The 25,732-nt window shown below is 55.9% G+C and overlaps 2 protein-coding genes across 6 annotated transcripts in view; one reads left to right on the top strand and one right to left on the bottom strand.

Annotated features, from left to right (window-relative positions):
* SORCS2 (sortilin related VPS10 domain containing receptor 2) overlaps nucleotides 1–25,732 on the bottom strand; it is a 557,572-nt gene that overhangs the window by 303,617 nt on the left and 228,223 nt on the right. The gene's annotated exons all lie outside the window — the stretch shown is intronic.
* Nucleotides 5,809–11,860, top strand: PSAPL1 (prosaposin like 1). The gene has a single exon (XM_003816456.5). The coding sequence runs from the start codon at nucleotides 5,873–5,875 to the stop codon at nucleotides 7,436–7,438; it is 1,566 nt and encodes a 521-aa protein (XP_003816504.1). The 5' UTR covers nucleotides 5,809–5,872; the 3' UTR covers nucleotides 7,439–11,860.

The following is a 25,732-nucleotide window of genomic DNA, read 5'->3' as shown; positions in this document are numbered from 1 at the left end:
GGGACAGGAGGGTCACCCAGGAGACTTGGGAAGGGCAGAGGGGAGGAGAGGCAGCATGGGAGTGGGCAGGGAGCAAGTGGCAGCAGCTGGTGACCAGGCAGAGGGGATGGGATACAGGTAAGGTGGTGCTGTCTAGGCCCCAAGTTCCAGAGCAGGCTGGGCAAGCCCCACTGGGCTTCAGGAGAAGGAGGCAACTCTGTTACCCTGCCCCTCCTCATTCAGAGAGAGGAACGGTAGCATGTGGCACTGTGTACACCAGGTAACCCCTTCCCTTCTGCATGGCAGGGCCACAAGGGCCAATGGTGAAATGGGGGTGAAAGGGCCAAAGCCTCAGAAATTGGAGGTAAGCATGTTGTTCCTATTCATGCTCTCCCTTGGTCAGCATCAAACCCTCCCTTATACTCTCTGAAACATGGCTGTCCTTGAAGCAAGCCACAGGCAGGCTCTGTCCCCCCAGAACAATTATTTGGGGAGAGAGCTCCCCTCTTTGTTCCCTCCTCCCTGGTCCCAGGCTCCAGGTCAGGGTCCTACCCACAAGGCAGCCTCCTCCCCCGCTCCCTAATTCCATTGTGGCCAGGCTCGTCTTTACTTGGGGAGAAAATGCGAATACCTTGCAAGTAGCTTTTTGAAACAAATGGGGTTTACAAAAAAATAAATAAATACAGCCAATGGTAGCATTTGTTAAAGTGTGGGTGGCGGATGAATGTGTGTGATACCATTCTCTGCATTTTCTGAAGGGGTGAAATCAGAGCCAGAGGCAGCAACCAGCACCAGCAACACGGGTGGGTGACAGCAGCTGGTGTGGTCACTCCGGAGAAGTCCTGGGGAATCTGCTCAGCACATACCCACCTGCCCCCACAGGTGCACACCCTACAGAAACATTCTGCACACCATCTGACGTCACCAAGATGTTTGGAGCAGCCATGTTTGAATAACCCCAAACTGGAAACCACCCCATGCCAGCTCATGGTGGATAAATAGAGTGTCAGAAAGCCACACAATGAAGCACTGCCTAGCAAGGTGCAGGAACAGCCTACAGTTGTGGGAACAACATGCCTGGATCTCATAACATCAAGCGAAAGAGGCAGGGATGGAGGACATCCTTTCCCTCCTGATCAACTCCACCAATATAAGGTTCAAGAACAGGCAAAATTAATCTGTGGAAGAAAAGTGTTTGCTCTCATTGACAAGTAACTGGGAAGGAGCACGCAGGACCATTCTGCCCCTTGACTAGGGTGTGCGTTCTGCAGGTGTGTGAAGATGTGTGCGTTTAGCTGTAGGTGAAATTTATCTCAGCAGAATAAAAAGAAACGTGTAGCAAGAGAGAGCTCTAGTTAGCAGGGTTTGCATTTCACAGTGCTATGGATTGGTGTTTCTAAAATGTCTTGGATATATTCTAGGGTTCAGTAAGGGGTAAATAAGTTAAAAATCACGGGAGCCAAGCCTCTCACTGTTGGGCAGGGGAGTTACACTGCACTGAGTGTTGGAAGTATCAGTATGAACTCGTAGTCTTGTGAAGATGGATGGATGAATATGTTATATATACACATGTGTGTGTTTGTATATATATATACAAACTCCTTCCTTCCTTCCTCTTTCACCCCATGTCAGGAAGAGGTAAGGTTTTCACTCAGAGGGCCTAAAAGCCACGACAGCACAGGAGCAATGAGCACATTTCATATCCAGATCTTGGTTTCTAAACACCATGTTCCCTGGAGAACAGGCTGATTCCAGGGCTGGTTCAAGGAATAAAAAAGATGAGCCTGGAACATGTCCTGTACTGGAAAGTACAGAAGTGCCAAAGAAGGATGCCTGAGGGGACTCCCACAGATCACATCTGGGACAATTTAGGCATCAAAAGCAATGAATGATATGAAAAAAGTATGTGCAAATATATACGTGTGGGGGGACAGATGGGTAGGTGACTAGGTAGGTGGACAGCTGAGAGGAAAGGAGGGACGGGTAGTGAGAACCTCGAAGCAAGTGGGACAGGTGTATTGGGTTATAGTCTATTAAATAAGCTTTTTTTAAAAAAAACATAAGTAAAAAATAATTCTGAGTCTTTTAAAAAAGAAAAAAGGAAAGAGGAAGGAAGGAAAAAGAGAGGCAGGGAGGGAGGGAGGAGAAAGGGAACAGAAGGAAGGAGAGAGGAAGGTGAGATAAAGCTTTTTTATTCACAGAAGAATACAAACTAATCAATAGAGAAGGAAGACAGAGGTAGAAAATGATGGGCAGGTGCTCAAATAAATGCATAAACATTTGATGAGGAACAAGATAGTTACATATTTTCAAAATACCTTTCTAAATGTTGCTTATTAATTACAAGTGGGAAATAACTTTACAGAGAAGGAAGCTGGTAGATCTTCTCCAAGTGATCAAAGATCACACATGTTGATAAATCAACAATGGTCCCCCACACGATGCATGACCTGGGTCTGGTCAAGAGGAAAGCCCAGTCAGACCTGCACAGAGGGACATTCTACAAAATAACCAGCTGGTTCCCCAGTGCTACAAAAGAAAACACAAAGCTGCCATCAGCTCCTGATGGAAGGCCTCTGAGGCACCATGACCAGGAATTGCATCGTGTGAGCCTGGACTGGGGCTGGACCTGGGACATCAATGCCACATGGGGCAGCACTGGGGCTGCTGGTAAAGCTGAACTGGGCTGTGGGTTAAATTCTAGTATTGTATCCACACCACAGTTCTTTATTTTCATAAATGCGCCATGGTTATGAGAGAATGTCCTGGTCCTTAGGAAATAGGCACCAAAGTAACTGGGGTAAAGAGATACAATGTCTCCACCTACGCTCGAAGGTTATAAAAAAATTATGTGCAAATATATACGTGTGTGGACAGACAGGTAGGTGGCTAGGTAGGTGGACAGACAGGTGAGAGGAAAGGAGGGAGGGGCAGTGAGAACCTCGAAACAAGTGGGGCAGGTGTGTCTGGGCAAAGGTACTCGGGAGTGCCTTGTACCCTTCTTGCAGCCATCCTTTAAGTAATCCAACATCATCCCCCCCATGGCATAAAAAAAAATGTGTTTGGTTTTGTCCCCACTTTCTGGCACAGAGCTCCAACCCTTGGAATTTGCTGAGTGACAGAAGTGTATTTCGTTGTTCATAATGACCCCCTCTGACCACACCTGAGTTTATGCTAATGAGGTGACCTACAGTGGGGTCCCTAGATGGCCTCTGATGGGGCTGGTCACCAGAAAGACCAAGCCATTCGAGGACAGGAACTTCCAGCCCCACCGCCTGGCCTCTGGGAAGGGGTGGGGGCTGCTGGAGATTAAACTCTGGAAAAACTCTTGGACAATGCGGTTTGATGAGCTTCTGGGTTGGTGAACACATGGGGGCGTGAGGAGGGTGGCACACCCAGAGGGTGTGGAAGCCTTGCACCCCGGCCCCTAGTCCTTGCCTTGTACACAGCCTCCTGAGTCATATCTTTCATGATAAATAAGAAATGTAAGCAAACGGTCTCCTGAGTCCTATGAGCCACCCTAGAGAATTATCAAACCTGAGGAGGGGGTCTCAGGACCCTGGTTTATAGCCACTTCATGAGAAGTACAGGTGCCAACCTCGGACCTGTGATTATTAGCATCTAAAGTGGGGGCTGAGCCCTTAACGTGTGGGGCCTGTGCTAACTCCAGGTAGTTGGTGTCAGAACTGAAAGGAATTACAGGGCTCCCAGTCGGCATCTGTAAGAATCGGTCGTTGGTGTTGGAAAACACCCCAGTCCCCGAAACAAAACAGACATGGAGCAATCAGAATTCCTCAAATGCTGCTGAGGGGAGTGGGAACGGGCACAACCACTTTGGAAAGTGATCCAGCAGTACCTGCTCAACACACATGACGCATGCCCAATCCGTGCCGCTCCTCCATAAAACCCAGCAGAGAAGGGAAGACACGTGTGCATCCAAGACATACACAGAAGTGTTCGGGGCAGCGTTACTCCTACTGGCTCCCAAGTGGAATTGTTCCAAAGGCCCATCAAGGGTAGAGTAGACAAATCCACGGTGGTGCACTGACCTAATTAATACACACCCAGGGCCCAGTGGGGCATTCCACCTGCCCAGTGGAGTTCTACCCAGAAACCACAATGTCGGCTCTACAGCTAAACACAGCAGCATGGGTCAATCTTACAAAGACAATGCCGAGCCAAGAAGTCCTTCATTATCGGGATGTTGTGCTAGGCTCAAGGGATGTCAGGATGAGGAGGACATTCTGGCCTCCTGGGTCGCACCCCCTCAGTGCAAGAGACCAAGGCAGCGCCGTGGGGGTGGGGTCTCAAGGGACTCGCAGGAAGTCTGGCACACAGCTGCGTTCACGCCAAGGGGCAGGCCCTTCTGTTTGCTTCAGCCTGGTGCCCAAAGTCCTGGTGGGATGCGAGTGGGTGCCCTGGGAATGTCAGGCGATGGACTGAATGAATGGCAGGCCCATCATAAGCCCATAGAAATGCATCAACACGTGCTTGGCTGAGCCAAGTCCAGATAAGGACACCCACGTCTCCAGCCCCACCTGGGGTATGACCTGGACGTGCTGGCCAGCTGCCATCCTGCAGCTGAGCACACCCAGGCTCACCTGTTCCCTAAGACTGTCCCCTCCACTGGTCCCCAGCAACCAGAGTCCTTGGAAGTCACTGCAAGAACTCAGCAAATCCTATTTTCCGTCTTCTCTTCCTGACCCCTGTACCCAGCAGGAGGGCTGGTGGGAAGCACCCTGCACTATCGCATTCCTCATGTGTGGCTATTGCAATTTCAGGCCAGGCTGCCCGACCCACATAACTGGGAAGTGTGTTCCTACAGGGCACCCAAGCCCAGGAAGCTGAGCTGAGGACACCCACATGTGGGGCTAGGGGAGCCCCCTGCCATCAAACCTCTGGCCTACCCACTCCATCGCTGTTTGGCAATTAGGCCAGAGGCGAGGCCGACTCCAGATTTCTCCACTTAATGAACAGGATCCGATGCAAGGCGCCTGTGCGTGCTCACCCAGCTGACTCTCTTGCCTAAGAACTATTTTAAAAACTAAGGAAGAAGAAAAAGATAAGATAACAGATGACACAGAAACGAAACAAACCTCTTTTGTGTGTGTGTACCTTCAACAAACATTTAATCTACGCCTACTACAGACCAGCCCACACTCAGCCTTTGATTGACATTTCTAGAATGAAGAAACCGGCTGGGCTCAGGACCTGAGTTTGCAAGTGGCTTTTGCGGTGTGGCAGTGAGGTCTACAGCTCTCCCACTTCACAGTTTAAGACCTGAAGCTCAAAGAGACTAACTCCCCGAACAGCACAGCCAGGGGCAGAACCCCAGCTGGGCACGTGGCCCTGAGGCCACATTAGAAAACAGCGGCATCCAGGGGGTGGCCAGTCGTTGGGAACACTCGATCTTCAGCAAATAAAGCAGAGGGTGCCTTTCTGTACCTCCCAGAATGGGGGCAGAGACTCCTCGGGGTGTGAGGGGGGCTCACATTCCAGGAGAGGACCCAGGCCACACAAGTCAGGAGAGGACAGTGAGCTGCAGGGAAGGGAACCCCAGGAACTACTGCAGCAGGGGGAGGGTGGGGGACACAGCCCAGGGGCCAGGAGGGCTTCCTAGGAGCCGAGCTTCATTCACGTATCAGCTAGGCTCAGAAAACTGCTAAGAGTTTATCTTATCCAGGGGAAAAGAGGGGAGGGATAGTGTTCCAGGCACTCCAAGAGCAAAGGCGAAGAGGCCAGGAATCCCCAGGCACAGGGTGTGAGTCAGGCTGTGGGAGTGGCCAGGAGGTGGGGCCGCCCTTCTGCGCCTCCTCTGGGGCCAGGCAGGAGAGCCAGGTTTATAGCAGCAGCCACTGCTGGGTACTCTGGAGCCAGAGAGTCCCTGGGCAGCATGCTGTGTGCCCTGCTCCTCCTGCCCAGCCTCCTGGGGGCCACCAGGGCCAGCCCAACCTCAGGCCCCCAGGAGTGTGCAAAGGGCTCCACGGTGTGGTGTCAGGATCTGCAGACAGCTGCCAGGTGCGGGGCTGTGGGGTACTGCCAAGGGGCCGTTTGGAACAAACCCACCGCGAAGTCTCTGCCCTGCGATGTATGCCAGGACATAGCAGCCGCCGCTGGCAATGGGCTGAACCCTGACGCCCCGGAGTCTGACATCCTGGCTTTGGTGATGAAGACCTGTGAGTGGCTCCCCAGCCAGGAGTCTTCAGCCAGATGCAAGTGGATGGTGGATGCCCACAGTTCGGCCATCCTGAGCATGCTCCGTGGGGCCCCGGACAGCGCCCCGGCACAGGTGTGCACAGCGCTCAGCCTCTGTGAGCCGCTGCAGAGGCACCTGGCCACCCTGAGGCCACTCTCCAAAGAGGACACCTTTGAGGCTGTGGCTCCATTCATGGCCAATGGGCCCCTTACCTTCCACCCCCACCAGGCACCTGAAGGAGCTCTGTGCCAAGACTGTGTACGGCAGGTCTCCCGACTCCAGGAGGCTGTCCGGTCCAACTTGACCTTGGCCGACCTGAACATCCAGGAGCAGTGTGAGTCCTTGGGGCCTGGCCTGGCTGTCCTCTGCAAGAACTACCTCTTCCAGTTTTTTGTCCCTGCTGACCAAGCACTGAGGCTTCTCCCCACGCAGGAGCTCTGCAGGAAGGGGGGATTCTGTGAGGAGCTAGGGGCACCTGCCCGTTTGACTCAAGTAGTGGCCATGGACGGGGTCCCCTCCCTGGAGCTGGGGTTGCCAAGGAAACAGAGCGAGATGCAGATGAAGGCCGGTGTGACCTGTGAGGTGTGCATGAACGTGGTGCAGAAGCTGGACCACTGGCTCATGTCCAACAGCTCTGAGCTCATGATCACCCATGCCCTGGAGCGCGTGTGCTCGGTAATGCCTACCTCTATCACGAAGGAGTGCATCATCTTGGTGGACACCTACAGCCCCTCCTTGGTGCAGCTTGTGGCCAAAATCACCCCAGAGAAGGTGTGCAAGTTCATCCGTCTGTGTGGCAACCGGAGGCGGGCCCGGGCAGTCCATGATGCCTATGCCATCGTGCCGTCCCCAGAGTGGGACGCGGAGAACCAGGGCAGCTTCTGCAATGGGTGCAAGAGGCTGCTCACGGTGTCCTCCCACAACCTGGAGAGCAAGAGCACGAAGCGAGACATCCTGATGGCCTTCAAGGGTGGCTGCAGCATCCTGCCGCTGCCCTATATGATTCAGTGCAAGCACTTCGTCACCCAGTACGAGCCCGTGCTCATTGAGAGTCTCAAGGACATGATGGACCCCGTGGCTGTGTGCAAGAAGGTTGGGGCCTGCCACGGCCCCAGGACCCCACTCCTGGGCACTGACCAGTGTGCCCTGGGCCCAAGCTTCTGGTGCAGGAGCCAGGAGGCCGCCAAGCTGTGCAACGCTGTGCAACACTGCCAGAAGCACGTATGGAAAGAGACGCCCCTGCACGCTGGGGAACACGCGTGACCGTGGCCGCCAGAGACCCAGAGCCTGCTAGCGAGGCCCATGAGGTGGGTGCTTTCCCCATCCCCATTTCACAAATGAAAAACTGAAGCTCTGAGGAGGGAGGCTGGGAAGGAGCAGAGCTGAAGTTCAAAGCCAAATATTCCTGATCCCAAAAGCCTCTCTCTTAACAACGGTGCTGCACAGCTTTGCCCTCGAAAGCATCTCTACTGGACCGGAACACACTCATGTGCCCCGCTCCCTGACCCAGCCAAGGCTGCCCTTTCATCTCCAAGGCTGAGATGTTGCCGGTGGTCCCATGAGAGCCTGCCCATGGGCTCAGGTGCCCCTTTACCTTCTGCTGGATGGACGTCCGGCTGTGAGCCAGGCTGGGGTCATGGCCGGGGTGAGCAGAGGCAGGGGTGGATGGAGGCTTCGAGGGCCCATCACTAGTGGGGTCATTACCTCTTGTCAACAGCTGGGGGTGGGAGTCTGGGTCTCGCTCAGGCCAGAGCTTCTCAACCTGGAGTCCCTGGGGGTGGCTGCCAAAGGTGTGTATGACAAGCACGTATCCCTGGACATTTCTGGGGAGAGGTCTGGGGCTTTGGCCACATTCTCCAAGGGCTGCTGGGCTTTGGAGCAGTCCCCCACCATGTCTCAGCCACTACAGGGTCCCTCTCTCTCCTTGCACCCCAGACCCTCCGCTGCCCTGGTAATGAGCAGAAGGAAAGTCTTGGGGTGTGCTCAAAATCAGGAGAGCAAAACATGCCAGGCAAAAGCTCCCGGGAAAAGCCGGAGGAGTCTGGGGTGGCCACCGGGGTGTGGAGCAGCAAGGGCAAAGACGGTGAACACGGCCCTCCAGCTGTCTGAGCCTCAGTTTTCTAATCTGTAGAATGGGGATGATCATACCTGCCTCACAAGAATGTTGAGACAATTCACAGAAACGTTCTGGAGCCCCTTTCCCCTGAGACCGGCATTCATGAGTCTGCTGGGACCAGAAAACCCATCTCAGGGGCCCAGCGGGGCACCCAGGAGAGTCTGGCGGTGCAAGCGCTGTATAAACCACAAGCGTTCTCCAAATGCCGTGTGCCGTGTTTTTATTCTCAGGGAAGGCGCAGATCCCAGAGCTGCTACAACAGCCCCCACCTTACCCTGGTGCCTCCACCTCGCCCCGGTGCCCCCTCTAGCAGAAAGCCTCCGGGGGGGTTTCCAGCCGGGTTCAAGTGCTCCTGTGGTTTCTGCTCCTGCTGTGTGGCCCCCCTAAGACACTGTGCCCCCTCCAGGAGAGCCCCTGGGCATGACCCTGCAGTGTCCTTGCAGCTGGCCCAGCATCTGCACGCAGGAGGTGCTCACACATCTGGGAGTCGCACACATGAGTCCCGGGGGTGGAAGCTGGCATTTCACCTGAGGCCCATGGATTAATTCTCCTCTTGAGTAAGAGGTGCGCCAGGCCTGGAAGGACGGGATGTGAGCGGGTGCTGTTTTCCAAGAGGCCACACCCGAGCTCTTAGGTAAACGTCGCAGACCTGGGCCACCGCCCCAGGAACACAGGCACACTGGGCCTGAGATTCTGGATGCCTCAGAAGTGGCCCCTATTGGCTGGGCCCGCTGGGCAGTCCCACAAAAGATAAGGCCAGCAAGGGGTGGTGGTCGTGCCTGGCCACCGGATGGGCCATGGGAAGGCAGCTCTGCACCAGACTCCAAAACACAGGGGCCCGAAGTTGTTGGCCTCAGTATCTGCCTCTTCCCCTGAGACCACCCACCCTCTCCAGGAGCAGCCCCAGAGGCTCTCTGTCTGCCTGCCGGTAGGTGTTCCCACCTGACACACTCTCTGGGACAGGATGGAGCCATAGGCCCTCCTCTGGCTTGGCTGTGAGTCGGGAGGATGCCTACTGGGAAGGATGTGTGACATGACCTGAAATCCCCCAACAGGTCACCTGGGAGAGGCCGGGAGAGGGCAAGCGCCACACCTGCCAGGTGGCCCAGCTCAGCCCACCTGCCCCCACCCCAGAGCTACCTGCAGTGGGTGGTCAGGGTGGGGTGTCCCCACACCCTCTTCCCTACCCACCCCTTGGGCCTGGGTACCAGCTGCTCCCACAGACCCACTGAGCAAATGCGTCTCCACTAGATGGTTGCCCGTGATGAACGGAGCTCACTGGCCATGACCCCACAGGCCCAGCTGCACACCCAGGTCATGAGCACGGCCCTGCCCCACCCCCATAGGGGCCCTCTGACCCCTCCACTCACTCATCCGCCACCAAAGCTGTGGAGGCCTGTGGCAGGGTCTCAGTCACCTCCATCCCTTGTGCCCGGAACCAAGCCCGGAACACAGGAGGTGCTCTGCAAGTGCCCGTGGGGGGTGGCTGCCTTGGGGTCTAAAGGCAGAGAGGCAGGAGGAGCAAGGGACGGGCCCACTGGTGCTGACGGCAGCACCACCATTCAGCACTGAGACTGAGGCTTAAGGAGTCCATCCAAACGACTCCATAGCCGCTGCGTTCAGGCTGGAAAAGGCTTTTCAGGGGAGGGCGCTGTAACTGTCCAGCTGTGGGAGAGGAGATGCCAGCCCAGGAGAAGAGCAGCTGGCCCTACTGGGCCTAGAAGTTTGGGAGACCCATCCCAGCAAGGATGGGAAATCAAGACAGATGTTGAGCATGGATTTCCCAGAGGTGGTGACTGCGCCGCACAGAGGAGCATCTCTGCCTGGGAGGAGGGAGAGGGCTCCCGCCAGGCTGCCAGAGCCGAGCAAGTACCTGCACCTTCATCCAGACACATGCTGGGCATTCTTCAGATGCCATCGTAAGGCGGAGGCCTGGGACGTCCCAGAACACCTACAGATGCTGCCCCTCGGGCTTTCTCGGCCACACCGGATGCAGAGGGGCTGTGGGAGCCTGGAAAAGGGCTTGGTGGTCCAGCTGTTTTGTTGTTGTTTTTGTTTTTTTTGTTTGTTTGTTTGTTTGTTTTGGCTTGGGGTTTTTCTTAGAAGTGATGTGTTGTTAGAAACTTCAAACCAGATACAAACATACCCAATGATGTTCTCTCTCTTTGTCTCTTTTTTTTTTTTTTGGTGAATAATTTATACAAACTCAGGGCTCTCCTGGAAAGCATGGAAGAGCAGTCCGTGGGGACAGCCACCTTCAATGTGAGAACAGTGAGCCCTGAGCCCTGGAGGGGCACGTCAGGGACAGCCCATGCTATCCACGCTCCCTCCCCCACTTTCACTTCCCGTGACCTCCAGGGATGAAAGTCAAATCTATTCCTTACAACGAGAAGCGGGCCTGGAAAAGCTTCCCCAGCACACCCGAGTGCCAGGCACCACAGGGCCCAGGACAGTGGCCCCTGTGCACCGGACGGGGGTTGCCAGCCTGCTGGGCATGGCTCCAGGAGCTGTGCTGGCTTCACTCATGGCCCACCCCCCACAGCCACCGTGAGACAGGGACTATTCTTATTCTATTCCCCAGAGGTGGATGCTGAAACCAGAGAGGTTAAATAACTTGCCCGAGGCCACACAGCCAGTAGTGGAGGGAGCAGCAGGCTCAGGGCGTGTGTTCTCTGTCCTCACACCCACGACCCACGATATGTCCACGTGCAAGTCCTGACCCCACCACTCTGTGGCCTTGGTTCAGGGTCCTCATCCCTAACCTGGGTGACCCCACCTCCCCGGGTCCTCCGCAGGATGGAGGGTGCCCTGTGGGAGGGGCCCGCCGGGTGCATGCACAGAGGAAGGGGCTTTTCTAGGCACGTCCTTCCATGACACCTCTGTCTTTTCTCTGTTCTTCCAGCTAGCCTCTTAAAATGCATTTTCATTGTTATATTTTTACAGATCTTTAAGTTACACTGTGATTTCCAGGTCTGGTAAGGCGGATTCACTTTCCCAGAGTACCTTAACCACTCTCTGCTGCTGTTTTCTTCATGTCTTCCTCACCAAATGCCCTTAGGGTGGAAGAGGCGATGGGACCTGGTAAATTAGCCAAATGCTGATGCCAAGGCCCTGAGAGCACGTATGGGTGCAGGGATGCCCAGCTGCTGTGAGCCCCCAGCCACATCTCCGGGGAGCTGGGGTGGAATAGAGCAGCACCAGGGACGCCCATGCTCAGCTCCAGCCATCCCGCAGGGACATCGTGATGTCACAGGCACCTTCCCCAAAGCCCTAGGCAGGGGGTGTGCAGGCCCAACCCCAGGCACACACTCACGCATGTGCCTCAATGCAGTGCACCAAGTCAAAAGTCAACAACTCTGCCACCCCTGGACAAACCCTTACATTCTCCTTTCCTCATTTTCCTCGTCTGTGAAATGATCACAGCAGCCCCACATCCCTATCCAGCAGCATGGTTACCAGGTTACCGTGACAACTAATCCTGCTAGTGGACATACCCTGTGAGCCAGCCACTCGGCTCACTCAGACTGGTGAAGAGGTGCCTTCCTGGGGTCTGGGCTCCCCTGCGCCACCACCCCCTCCTGTCTAGTCTCATCACAGCAGTGATCCTGACAAAATCTAAGTCCGGGCCAGCTCACAACCTCCTCACTCCCAGTAAAAGCAGATAAAAGCTGAGGCCCTTACCAACCCACCACCAGCCGGGTGGACCCCACCCTGGTGCAGCCCAGCCCCTCCCCTTGTTCTTTCCTCTCCAGCCACCCCGGCCTGGCCTTGCACACACCCCAGGCCCACCCCAGGGCCTTTGCTTGGCCCTAGACATGCTCCTCTCAGTCCCTCCTGCGGTTCAGGCCTTCCCTGCAGAACCCTGCCCAGCATCACCTCCGGCCCCCACCTGCTATTCCCACCACCACTCCACACTTGTCTTAGTCTCTGCTGCCCTCACTGCCCTCGGCCCCATAACTGACTCTACTCGGCTATCTGGCTGTGGCCTGGCTTCCCTTGGAATGCGAGCTGCAGGAGGCAGGAGTTCGTCTCAGTGGTCTCTGCCACAGTCCTGTCACCAAGACAGAGCCCAGCATGGAACAGGCTCCATGAGCACAGGATGAGCGAATGAACGCTGGCTCTTCTGGGACCACTTTCAGCCCTCTGGTCTGCCCTTTGTGCTGATGCCGCCCTGCGGTTGTGTGTTTCTGACAAGGCCTAGCTGTGGCCATACCTTCCAGTTATACAATACGGAGCCTATCTTTCAATAAATGAATATGAATCCGTTGTGCTCAGTTCCAGCAGCCGCCCCAGGGACGCTGTGCAAAACAAGGTTGTCCTCCATGGCCCAGGTGAAGCCACAGGCAGATGGGCCCCACCCCAGGACCCACAGATGACGGCTGGATGGAGTCTGGGTGTGGAAACTCAGGGAGATGGGTGCCCCCAGAAGAGCCCACAGAGCAGACCCCAGGTGAGCAAACCTGTTCCTGCCCTCTGGCTGCATTGCAACCTCCATCCCCCCGCCCTCAGGGGTGGTGATATGGTTCGGATGCCTGCCCCCTCCAAAGCTGGTGTTGAAATGTGATTCCCAGCGTTGCAGTCGGGCCTGGTGGGGCGGGCGGGGGGGGAGGTATGGGATCGTGGGGAAGGGGCCCTCAGGAAAGGCTCTCCGTGCCATCCCCCGCTGATGAATGAGTCCTGCCCTCAGTTCACGTGAGATCTGCCTCCCACTCCTTTGCCCCCTGCCTCCATGTGACACTCCTGCTTCCTCGTTACCTTCCATCATGACTGGGAGCTTCCCGAGTCTCACACGAAGCAGATCCCAGCACCCCACCTCCTGGGGTGTCCTGCATAACCAATGAAACCCAGACTCGGGCATTTCTTTATACCAACCCAAGAATGCACTAACACAGATGGTCAGCTGCCAAAGGCAAGAGGAAGTATGCTCCAAGTCCCAGGCGCACCCCAGCTCCTCGGCCCCTGCCACCGTCTCATCCCGTCCCCATGAGGTGCTCTGGCCCATCCTCCCACTGCTGAAGCTCAGGAGTGAAGTCGGGGACAGTAGGCCCCCCTCTCTTTCCAAACCTCTACAGCCCAGGGAGGGACAGCGCTCTTGCCCGAGGCCCCAGGCCTATGCTTAGATCACATTTAGGGTCTGGCTCCGAAGCAAGGGATGGGGTAAAAACAGCCATGTTCAGTGACTCAAAGTCCCCCCCCAGAGCCTGAGTCCAGCCACACAAGACTTTGCTCTTCTACCGAGAGGCCCCCTAGGTCACCCTCCATGTGCCCACAATGGATATGCTGCCATTAACGCTACCCTGGAGCTCCGGCTGCGCCAGGATTCTCCCCAGCACCTCTCAAACTCTCCAGATCCAGGCTGTCACCCTGGGAGGCCGTGGCCCAAGGCAGGCGAGGGCTCAATGGAACCACCGCTCTTTCCCTGTGCCCCCCACCACTAAGCCCTTCCTTGGTGGGAGGGGCCCAGCCTCCATGGCTGCCCCAGGAAGCCTGTCCTCAGGGCCCCATCGCTCCAAAACACATCCCCCACTGTTATCCAGGTTCAGGCCCCGCTCAGCACAACTGGGCATTGCCGGAGCAGATGTGGATTCTGGGAGGCCAGACGTTAATGCAGAGAAACACGTGCTTCACTGCCGGTGTGGGAGGGCCTCGCCTCACCACTCGCTACCTGTGTGACCCTGAGCAAGCCACTGACCAGCCCACAGCCTCAGGCATCCCATAAGTACACAAAGAGGGTAAAGGTACCCTCTCTTGTGGGGTTTGTCCAGGGAGGAAATGAGGTGACCGCATCGAGCACACCCCAGGGCCCAGCACACACAAGACACCCAGTACATGTGCTATTTCCATCGGGCTGATGACACCAACCCTCCCTGAGCTTCCTACAGAGGGAGAATGCTGGAGGGTCTTGCTATGTTGCTCAGGCTGGTCTCAAGTTACTGGCTTGAGACCAGTCCTCCTGCTTCAGCCTCCCGAAGTATTGGGATTACAAGTGTGAGCCACACCTGGCCTACAACACTTTGCAACATGGTTCTTAGTAATGGGCCCCCAGGGGCCACCCTCAGCAGGGCAGTGTGTGCTGGGAAGGCCTCTTCAGGAGCTGGACTGTCTCCCTGACCTGCAAAGCCAGCAAAGCCGTCCTCGGGCCTCCCCTGGCTCAAAGCACCAGCCCCGGGATCTGATGGGCCACTCATTGAGGGTGGGGAAAAATGTCTCAGGAAGAGCAGACCCAGGGCTTCCCCCCACAAGGTAAAACACAGGCCCTGGCCCGCAACTCCCGGCCTCCCCACCTTCTCCTCTGGGTCTACAGCCACAGGGCAGCCTTGTGAGTGCCTCTGTTTCGGGAGGAGATACACTAATGAAAAGCAAGCGATGGAGAATGAAAACCACAACACTGCCCACGCCTCCAGCATCCCGGGGCAGAAGACCCAGGGGCTGGCCCTCCCGAGACCTGTGCTCCGGGTCTAACTCCCCAGGACGGGATCATGATGCCTTTGTGCCTCAGTTTCCCTTCTGTAACCAGAAGAGGCTGGACTAGATTGGGGCACAAGCTCAGAGAGCGCCAGGGCCCGGAAGTGTGGACGAGGCAGAGCCTAGGCCCCATCCAATGGGCCGTCCCTGCCTCGGGATGCTTGCCTGCTGCCGCCCCTTCCTCGTTTCTCCAGCGAGGTGGGGACCCCAGGCTGGTCATGTGAGAACTTGCAATTCCTAAATGCTGACAGCTCGGTCCACTGCGGGCCGGGCCAAACCAAATCCACCTGAAGACTGAGCTGGGCCCTCTGCAGGCCTTGAATTTCCCGCTGTAAAATGAGTGTGATTTGGCACCTGGGCCTCCTGACAACCATTTGACGGCTCAGAAGCCTCTGACGTTTCTCTGTGAGACCAAGGAAAGGAGCAGAGCCGCTCAGGTGTCGGGCTCCTAATCCAGGAGGGGTTAGGTATCATTTATTTAGGACAGTGGGAGTAACTGCAAAATGAAGGGGAACGTCTCGCCACTCCCAAACCAGTTTCTCAGACTGCCATTCCCAGGACACGGGGGAAACCAAAACCAGGACAGCAGAAGCGAGGGCACCTTCCACAGGCAAGGCCCTTTATCGGGGTCATCTCATCTCAAGGGGACGTCTCTTGCCCAGGCTGCGGCTGTGGAGACAGAGAGCAGGTGCTTGCCAAAGGCCACACAGGCCAGTCCTGGGGTCTCTGGAGCCGAAGGTCACCCCACAGCGATCAAGGGCCAGGGATTTGGGGCGTTCAGCAAAACCGAAAACGGAGGCTCCTGCGTGGTGTGCTGTTCCCAGTGGATTCTGGTGTGGGAGGATCTGAGGCTCTGGGTCGTGAGAGGCTGGAGAGAGCAGGACAGGGGAGGCACCCCTGCAGCCTGTGGAATCTGGCACCTCCCGGAACTGCACCAACATCCTGCGTCCCTGAGCTCGGCCCACAGATGGGGCAAGGTCACAGAAGGCCGGGGATCCATTCCGCCTTCCTGCTGACCCCGCGGCCCTCCGGGGCACAGCACCCATGCCAGTGTCCTGGGAGCAGAGTGCCTGCCCCTCGGGAGGTGGTGCCAGGCACTGTGTGGTCCAATGTCCCTCAGGCCTTGATTTTAGGGCAGGCCCCAACACGCACTCACTGGGCAGCCTTCCTTGGGCATGTGGGGGCCTGTGTGTGCTGAAGGCATGGTAGGGAGGGCTTAAGGAGGTCTCCCATGCAGAACACCCACCACGGTGCCCGCACGCCCTCACTGCTTTGTCCTGCTGAGAGCCCCGGCACAGGGACTCTGGGCTGGGGAGCTGCTGTGAGCCCTGTGGAGTGCGGGGGTCACACGTCATGTTAGCAGAGGGGGGCGCTCCTGCCACCATGAGGAGGTGAGGAGCGGCAAAGAGGAGGGCTCCGTTACCCACACACTGGGTGACTTGGGAAAGCCTCTAGATCTTTCCAAGCCTGCATTTCCTCCCCCAATTCAGAGGACTGTGTGGACCCGGATTTTATAGCCAAGGGGCTGGGCACAGTGTTCACACTGGGTGGACAGAGGCAGTGATGCCAGAGGGACAACGGGATGTTTCCACGGTCACACACAGCTCAGGCCCAGAGAGCCCAGGCTGGAGACAGAGCTTGCCAGTCCTTCCTGCCCGCCACTGCCTGCCATTGTGGGGTTTCCTGAAGGATCTACAATGGCCACCCCACCCTACCCTTCAAGACGAGGAGCCAGAGTCTCAGAGGGAGCTTAGAGCTTGCCCAGAGTCACACAGCTAATGACAGCAGAGTCCCCTCGCTGGGCCAAGCCTGCAGCTCTGTCCCACCACCCGCTTTTCACACATGGCCAGGAACAATGTGAGACCCAGGGTGACAGGCCAGGGACCAAGGTCCTGGGAATAGCTGGCAACATCCCACTCTCCTCTGGGTGAGCAGCATCCTCCCAGCTGTGCACAGACCCACGGATGCCAGGACACGGAGCGCCCTGCCATCCTCCTAAGCCACAGCATGCCGGGGCCCTTGCTGAGGAGCAAGGAGTGTGCCTCTTCCCAACGCCGCGTGTGATGATGTCACTTTGGCAGCTTGACGCTGGCCGCCACGGTGGGAGAACTTACACCATGAAAACTGGCCAACATTACAAATCAGTGTTGCTGGGTTTGTTTGTTTGTTTTCCTGGAGAGCTGGTTGTTCAACATTCATCAGCACACCACTGTTTCTAAAGAAACAAGCTGAAGAAAGTCATCCACCCCAGAGCTCACCGTGGGGCAGCCTGGGTCTCCCTGAGCACCGACTCATGCCAGGTGCTAGGCCAGGGTAGGGCTGGTTCCGGGCACGAAATTGACCTGTCCCCCAAAGAGTGATCACAAGCCAGCATCTCAGACAGGACAAATGAAATGTCCAGTCTCAGCTGGGTGTGGTGGTGCACACCCGTAACACCAGCACTTAGGGAGGCTGGGATGGGAGCACTGCTTGGGGCCAGGAGTTCCAGCCTCCAGTGAGTTATAAGCATCACTGCACTCCAGCCTGGGTGACAGAGTGAGACCCTGTCTCTAAAAAGCAAAAACCTCCGGCCCCTGCTTTCCACACCACAGGAGAGCTCTAGGCACTGGAATCCAACAGTGAACCACATAGCCAGGGATGCTGCTCCCTTGAGCCTGTCACCTAATGGAGCAGACACACAGGCCACAGATAAAGAAATAATAGCAATTATAATGTTCTAACAGGAAACTGCATTAAAATAATATCATCAGCAATAATGCATTTAAGTCCTGAGCGGTTATGATCAGTGCAATGAAGAGAAAACAGCACGGAGTCAGAGCCTCCAACAGGGAGGGCACCTTCCCCTAGCATGGATGGGTGCGGGGAGTGGCTCGGAGGAGGTGGCCTTCAGCTGGCATCTGAGGAATCAGAGCCAGCAGATCAGGAGCAGTTCCCTGGGAGGGATGAGCTGGGGTGAAGGCTGAGAAGTGGAGAGAGGGGCGGGGGGTAGGGGAGGGGTGGCAGGTGCTGGGGCGGGTACATACTAGGGCCTTTAGAGATCTGGCCGTGGAGAGGGGCCGTGGTCTGCGGATCCCTGCGGGGTGCCCTGGAGGCTGCATGGACCTCCGGCTGTGCTGAGAAGCCCTGGGTCGGTTATTAGCAGGCAGTGACGAGGCCTCTGTGCTCTCTGAAGTTCACTTTGGTGTTGGAACGGACTCTTGGGGGCAAGGGCAGGCGCAGGGAGACCTGGGTTGTGGCATCCAGGCGAGAGACGGTGGTGCCACAGGATGGGAGAGGAGGTCCCTGTTCCGGGACATCCTGGAGGAATTGCAGGTGGATGAGATGAGGGAGACACTAAGGAGTGTGTGGGTCTGAGAGATGGCCTGGATGGCAACCTAGCCCAGCACTCACACACAAGGGGATTAGGGCAGGAGCACCAAGGGGGCCTGGGACCACCCCACCTCTGCCCCCAGCTCTGACTTGCACAGCAGGGGGTCTCAAACTTGAGTGTAGACCCCAGCCCCTACACACCAGCCCGGTCCACACACCTCTCTCCCTAGGCAGCCATTGTGGGCCCACGGGCAGTGTCCATGGAAAGGAAGGCCACGGGAGGGGTCTGCCCAGGCTGTAGAAGCGGGCAGGGCATCCAGGACCTAGAGGAGGCTGCATGCTCCGGGGAGCACATTCCCCCAGCCTGGGGGCCCCTTGTCCCAGAGAACGGCATGGCCCGAGGAGGCTGAGCTGGGCTCTGAGACAAATCAGCCCAGGTGGCCCACTCAAGAGGGCAGTGACAGGAGAAGGTCAGAGAATGGATGGTGATGGAGGCACAGGTTCTGACACGCTGAACCCAGGTGGCGTGTCTGACCACGTTAGGTGGGTGATGATTAACAAGATGGTGGACTTGGTTTTCCAAAATGCAGGGCTTATGGAGGAAAAGTAGCAAAGGGGGCACCGACCAGGCTGGAATGCACCGGTTTGGTCCAACCCCTCCCACTTCAGTTCACAGATGAGGAGGTGGGGGTCGACAAGGGAAGTGAGCATCTCAAGGTCGACCATGCGGGAGGGAGCGTGATGCCCAGCCCCGCCCCAGCCCCTGCCCTCCCTCTCCTGCAAGCCCGCCCCAGCCCCTGCCCTCCCTCTCCTGCAAGCCCGCTGGATTTCATTTGCAAGGTGGCAGGCAGGAGGCCTCAGTGACAGGAGCCCTCCAGACTGGAGGAGGCCAAAGCAGGAACATGGAGACCAGAGAGGGGCCGCAGTGGCCATCCCACAGAGCCAGCGGGGGCTCCAGACCCCAGGGCCGAGCCTGTGCACAGTCACTCGCTGTCCCCAGAGCCACTGGAGAGGGAGGCCAGGCTGTGGCTTTGGAGACACACAAAGGGAGTCATGGGGGGCAAGAACCTCACCCCCCACACTTCCATTGCCAAGAAGTACAGTGCTGCTAAAGAATGACCATGAACGACGATGACGAGTATTCCCTGGCGCTGGCTAGAAGCCAGGCCTGGGCTCTGTGTTTTACATCCATTACCACTGGACCCAGCAACCGAGCAACTCTATTATTACAGATGCAGTAAACCAGGCTCAGAGGGGGAAAGTCACTTCCCCAAAGCCACACAGTTAACAAGAGGCAGAGCCAGGACTGGAACTCAGATCTATCAGGTCCACAAGCCTGCGTTCTTAGCCACCTCTCATGCACTCTCTCTAGAGCAGAGAGGAGACACAGGAGAAGCTGTGGGAACAGGGACTCTCGTGGGAAACACATGGCGTGGTACACCAGATGACCCAGGTGGGTGCCCCCTCTGACTCACTGCAGAGCCCAGTGCCTTCCCTGGGGCTTCAGCCAACAGCTTGTGCTGGGGACCCAAGCAGAAGTTTAAATGCAAACACTGTGTGGGCAAGGGATGGAGCAAAACAGCCCTAGGGTCCCTGAGCACCCAAGAGAGAACTGGGAACCAGGCCCGGGTCTCCATCTCCAAGGAGGAGGGCAGAACCAAACACCAGTGATGGCAAACATCTGCTGGTGCGCACGTGCTGAGTAGGGGCACTGGGCACCCTGCTGTCCCCTGCAACGGCAGGCAGAGGAGACAGGCGGGCAGAGGAGGCAAGCGAGAGGCTCCGCGCCAAGCCGAGAACCTACTTAAGCTTTGAGTGGCATCACGCATGCCGTGCGGGCTCCAGCTTGTGACGGTGGCAGGCGGGCTGGCTGGTGGGGCATGGTGGATAAGGTATAAGAAGAGGCCTCAGGACCGTGTGGGTCCTGAATCCCACGGAGTCCTCCCCAGGTATGTGACTGCCACTGCCCTAGCTTGCAAGATGGGACACGGGGCTCAGGGGAGGCAATGGGCTCAGTGGGGTCAGGAAAGAGGACAAGCAGGCAAGGTGTGCAGCCCCTCCAGTGACACCAGACTTCCTTCCATGGCCACACTGGACACCCTGCCTTCCTGAGTCCCATGAGGTCTGCCTCCAGCTGCACATGAAAGAAGCTTCCAGAACCTCTCCAGTGCCCCCACATGTCCACTGGCTGCTGTGCCAACTGGACCTGAGCCCTGGACACTCTCTGAGTCTCAGCTAGCTCTCCTGGGACCTGTGCCCAGCCAGGATATGGCTTGGTGCTTTCACTGCTTGTTCTCATCCAAGGCTCCCACAAACCTGCAAGGTGGAGAATATCACTGTGCCCATTTTACAGATGGGGACTCTGAGGCCCAGAGAGCCCTAGATGGGAGATGGGGGAGCCCGCTTGACACTCAGGTCTGCTGACTCCAAAATTGGTGTTGCTGCAGCCATTTTCTACTGGAGCCAGCTGGGTGTTCACAAGCCAAATCCTTGCCCCCCAGGCACACTGTGGACTACATTTCCCAACCTCCCTTGCAGATGGGAGCAGCCCAGTGGCTGAGATCTGGCTGATAGAGTGTGACTGGAAGTCCTCTGTGTATAATCCATGCTCTCTTGTCTCCCCGGCCTGCTAGACTGGAGGACTCAGGCCCTGGTTAGCGGGAGAGGAGTGTGCAGAGCTACAGGATGGAAGGAATCTGAGTCCCTGCATCACAATGCTCAGAGGAGAGCTGCCCAGGAAGTACCTGGCTAGGAATACCCACATTGGACCATTGCACAAGTGAGAAACTTCATCCTAGGAAGCCACTGAATCACTGGGGCTGTTTGCTACAGCAGCAAGCCTACCCTGACATAGCTTGCTGCCTCTTAGATCCAGAGATCTGGCTTCCATCTACACTTTCCTGCAGACCCAGCATGTCTCAGCCAAGTCCTTGGACCAGTGTAGAGAGGCCTGTTTGTCTGAGATGGGCTTGCCAATCTGCAGTTCAGATGACACCAGCTCACCTTGGAAGAAGGCTGACTCAAAACACCAGTGTTTACAGAGGAAAAGTGAGAAAGTGATGAGCTTCCACAGGAAGAAATCCATGCACTCGAGAGATTATGGGCTCTTTATTGCAACGCTTTGCAAATAGGCAGAGGATTGGATGCCTGGAGCACTGACTGCAAAGGTCAACCAAAGCATGTGGTCCATTCAATACAGGGCCCATTGCTATAACCTCAGAGGCCACCCTTTCTCTATCACCTGAGTTCTGGCCATGTCTCTCACCAAGGCTCACACAGCCTTTCCTGGTTCCTCCAGTGTCCAAGGCCAACCAGACCCCATGAGAGACCACTACCCAGTAGAAAGGTCTTCTCCAGATGGAGTCCTGGATCCTAGCTTTGCCCTCAGGACCCTATGGAACTGCCTGTCTCCTGAACCCCAGAAAGCACTCAGCAGTTGGGAACTAGCCTCATACCTTCTCTTCTCCAAACCAAATACCTCTGTTGAAAAAAATGGCTGCAATTCATCCCCTCCCTGTATCCACACCCATTTGCAATGGTCCTTCCTTCAATAAGTGGAGTTATTTCCCCACTTTTTGAATAAAGGTCAATCTTTGTGATTTGCTTTGGTCAATGAGATTTGCAGAAGTGATCTTACGTGACTTCCAAGTCCATGCCTTGAGACCTATGTGCTGCCGTTCTTTCTTGAACCTCTGCCCAGGTGCCCTGTGTATATAAGCCCAGGCTAACCTGCTGGAGGATAAGAGTCATGTGGCCCAGTCTTCCCCATTGCCCCAGGCAAAGGCCAGCCAAGCCTCAGAAACAGAGCCACCAAGATAACTGGCTGCTTACTACAGATGTACGATTGAGCCCAGTCAATAACCAAAGATCCAGCCAGCTGAGCCCAGCCCACATTGCCCATTCACAGAATCGTAAGCTCAATGAATGGCTGTTGTTTTAATCTACAAATTTGGAGGGGGTCATTTGTTACGCAGCAAAAGCTAACTGATATATCACCCTCACTGCAACTTCAATGGTTCATCCTGCAGAGGGCACAGCTTCCATCACCTCTAATTTCTGAGCTAGACTTTTTGAGACATGATACTATTTTTATAAGGGTCCTCATGGAGTGGAGACAATGACCTCTGTGACCCCCACAGTCCTGCGCCCTGCCAACTCCACCTCATGCTTAATGTCCCATCCATTGTCAGTCTCTCAGACTTTGCGTGGGTGGTCTGCTCTGAAATACTCCCTCTAACTGTTGGCTAACTTAGATTCATCCTGAAGTCTTGGCGGGAGAGCACTTCCCCCAGGCCAGCCAGCCTGACCCCTGGGCCTGCATTGCTGCCCCGTCCCGTGCACGTCCGCAGCACTTCCTCCCTACAGGACAGCTCATATCACTGAATGGGCATCACCCAGTGACTTGTCTGCCTCCCTGCTAGAACGTGAGCCCCATGGGGACAGAGGCTGTGTCTGCCTCATTCAACATTGAATCTCCAGAGTCTAGGGTACACCTGAAATGTGCTGAGCACTCAGAAAAACTCAGAAAAAAGGGAAGGAGGAAGGGAAGGTGGGTGGGGTGAGGAGGAGGAGGAAGAAGTGACAGCGTAATTGGTAAGAGCCTCTAGCTGATGGCACCTGACACAGGCCAAGTGCCTGGTAAGGGCTTCATAAACATCTGATGAGCCAGACACCAGCCATGAAGCTCCACTGACCCCAGGGCCCCTCTAGCCTTCTGCTGGCTCACTCTTATGTTTTCCTGTGGCATCAACTGAAAACGTGTTGCCCCTTGGTGGGGCTGCTCCCCCTCACCCTTCATGTCCCCTGGGAGCCTTCAGTGACCCGTTCCCGACTGGGGCTGGCTCAGAGGCCTCCGCCTCTCACTCCCCATTGAATTGAAAAGGGCGACTCAGCTCTCTGCATCTTCTGCAGATAGGAGAGGCCTGATGCAGGGACCAGAGGAGTGCACGCCTGGGCAAGCCGAGGTCCAGCAGGGTCAGGGGAAGTGATAGGGGCCAAGGGCCACGTTCCGGGAAGAGCAGGTCCCACAGTCACTGAGGACCTCACAAAGCACCTTTGCCCCATCTCAGCAGACCCGTTTTAAAGGTGGGAGAACAGGATTAGAAACAGCAGAGGACTTGCCCAAGGTCACTCATAAATGGCAGAGCTGGGACTTCCAGAATTAGGGTGCCCATGCTTCTCCCAAACTCAGACAAACACTAGCTTCTACCCCCAAGCTAACATCCGTAGCATAATAAAAACTGCTGCCTGTGTTAGCCCCTGTGCTAAGCAAACTCCATCCAGAGTGGCCCATATGCAATCCTGTCAGCTCCCATTTTGTGGACGGGAAAAGCAGGGCTCCAAGAAAGGCAGGACTTGGGCTTCCTGGCGCTGCCGTCTCTCAGCCACTCCACAAGGACCCTTATAAAAAGAGCATCATCCATTGGACAAGTCTAGCTCGCCCTCCATGCCACTCGGCCACCAGCATAATCCCAGATGCTGCTTGCCCTGTAAACAGGTTTATGGCTCCATCCTTCAGTGCACACTCAAGCGAGGTTTACTACATAACAGAAAACAAAGACAGTTTCCTCGTGTTTCCCACCCCGGGGTGGGGGCTTCATTAAAATGCATCATATCTCCAGGGCAGAATGTCACTTTAACGCAAAGAGCAGGAGACCCCGCTCTGCTCTTCTGCAGACCACAGGCAGAGGCATGGGTGTGTGGGTGTGTGTGTGCGAGAGTATGTGTGCGTGTGTGTGAATGTGCCAGTGTGTCTGCACAAGTGTGTGTGCATGCATATGTGTGTGTCTGAGCATGCACAAGTGTGTGCGCGCATGCATGCATGTTTGTCTGTGTGTGTTCATAAGTGTGTGTGTACACGCATGCATGTTTGTGTGTGTGCACAAGCGTGTGTGTACATGCATGCATGTGTCTGTGTGCGCACAAGTGTGTGTGCATGCATGTGTGTCTGAGTGTGTGCACAAGTGTGTGTGCATGCATGCATGTCTGAGTGTGCACACAAGTGTGTGCATGCATGCATGTGTGCTTGTGTGTGAATGTGTCCATATGCGTGTCTGTGTATACGCACAAGTGTGAGCATGTGTCTGCATGTGTGTGTGTACATGTGCACATGCATGCACGTGTGGGCGTGTGTGAGTGTGTCAGTATGGAGGAGGAAGCGTGCGTGTCTGTGTGAGCGTGCATGAGTGTGTGTATGCACTGTACACAGGGCATCAGTGGGAGTGGGGGAATGCAAAGTACTGAGTCCTGCCCCAGACTCAGCCCCTCCAGGAACACACATGCTAGGACTTTGCACTCAGCTGTGTCCTGGAGGGCAAGGAGGGGGAGCTCTGTGGGCCAAGCACCCTATTGAATACCACGCCTCCTTTGCCCACTGGCTGAAAAAGTGCCTCCCTAAACCCCTGCAATTTCCTCCTCCCTGTCCCCTACCAACGCTGCAGCCAAATGTTTGCTCGAGTCCACAAGCCTAACTTACTGAAATCCCAGGCCTAACTCCCCATCACCTACAGAACAGAGTCCAGGCCCCTCCGGCCGGCACACGAGGCCTCCTTAATCCAACCCTGGCTAGATCACTAGTGCACTCCCCTGCCATCCTCCTCCCACCTAACGCTTTAGCCGCTCTAAACTCCTTAGGGTCCCTCCACACCAGGCTGCTACATGCCTCTGTGTTTCTGCACATCATGTTTCCCTTGTCTGCCTGAAAACTCCTATCCATCCTTCAAAGTCCAGTTCAGATATCATCTCCTCTGAAATGCCCAATTGCCCTCTTCTGCAGGGCCCTCAATGCTGGATGTTGGGCCCCTATCCATCCCTTCCTCTTTGTCAAGGTTGGTCAATCCTAAGACCTGGCAAAGTGCCTAGCACAGAGGGCATGCTCAAGAATGTTTACAAAATTAGGTTATCGAGAAACGATTCTTCACATCTTGTGTTCAATCTTGGTGCCCCAGCCAGGCCTTCAACTGGTAACTCCTGACCATCATTCTAGATGCCTTCATCCCTGTGTGTTCAACAAAATAATGGTCCCCAAAACAGGTCCACATCCTAATGCTCACAGCGCAAGCGTATTACCTTACCTGGCCAAAGGGACTTTGCAGGTCTGATTAAGGACCTAGAAATGGGAAGATTATCCTAGATTATCCAGGAGGGCCCAGTGTCACCCCAGGGGTCCTTAAAAGGCAGAACCTTTTCTGGCTGTGGTCAGAGAACAATGTGGGACAATAAAAAAAGGGTCAGAGGGAGGTGACGCTGCTGGCTTGGGAGGGAAGGCCTGAGCCACGGATGGCAGGCAGCCTCTGCATTCCAACTCCAGAAGCTGGAAAAGGCAAGAGAATGGATTCTTTCCTAGAGCCCTGGGAGAGAAACGACCCGGTCCACATCTTGACCGGAGCCCAGTAGGACCTGGTTGAACTTGTGGCCTCCAGAGCTGTAAGATGACACACCTGTGTTGCTTCAAGTCCTATGTTTGTGGTCATTTTTATGGCAGCCATGGAAAACAGGACATCCTGGCCACCAGCCTATGCACTTACCAAGGCGTGCCCCAAAACCCCGGCAGCTCCCAGCCTCCTGAAGTGCCTACCTCGTTTTTACTTTAACTCATTACTTTGAATTTTGTCCTGCTTGTCTCTTGAATCACCTAGCCTTGCTTCTTATGTAAGTAAGACTCTCTC

Source organism: Pan paniscus, chromosome 3 (genome assembly GCF_029289425.2).
Source record: "Pan paniscus chromosome 3, NHGRI_mPanPan1-v2.0_pri, whole genome shotgun sequence".
Classification (NCBI taxonomy): domain Eukaryota; kingdom Metazoa; phylum Chordata; class Mammalia; order Primates; family Hominidae; genus Pan; species Pan paniscus.
The sequence above is the reverse complement of the archived record's forward strand: the minus strand, read 5'-3'. Positions and strand labels throughout refer to the sequence as shown.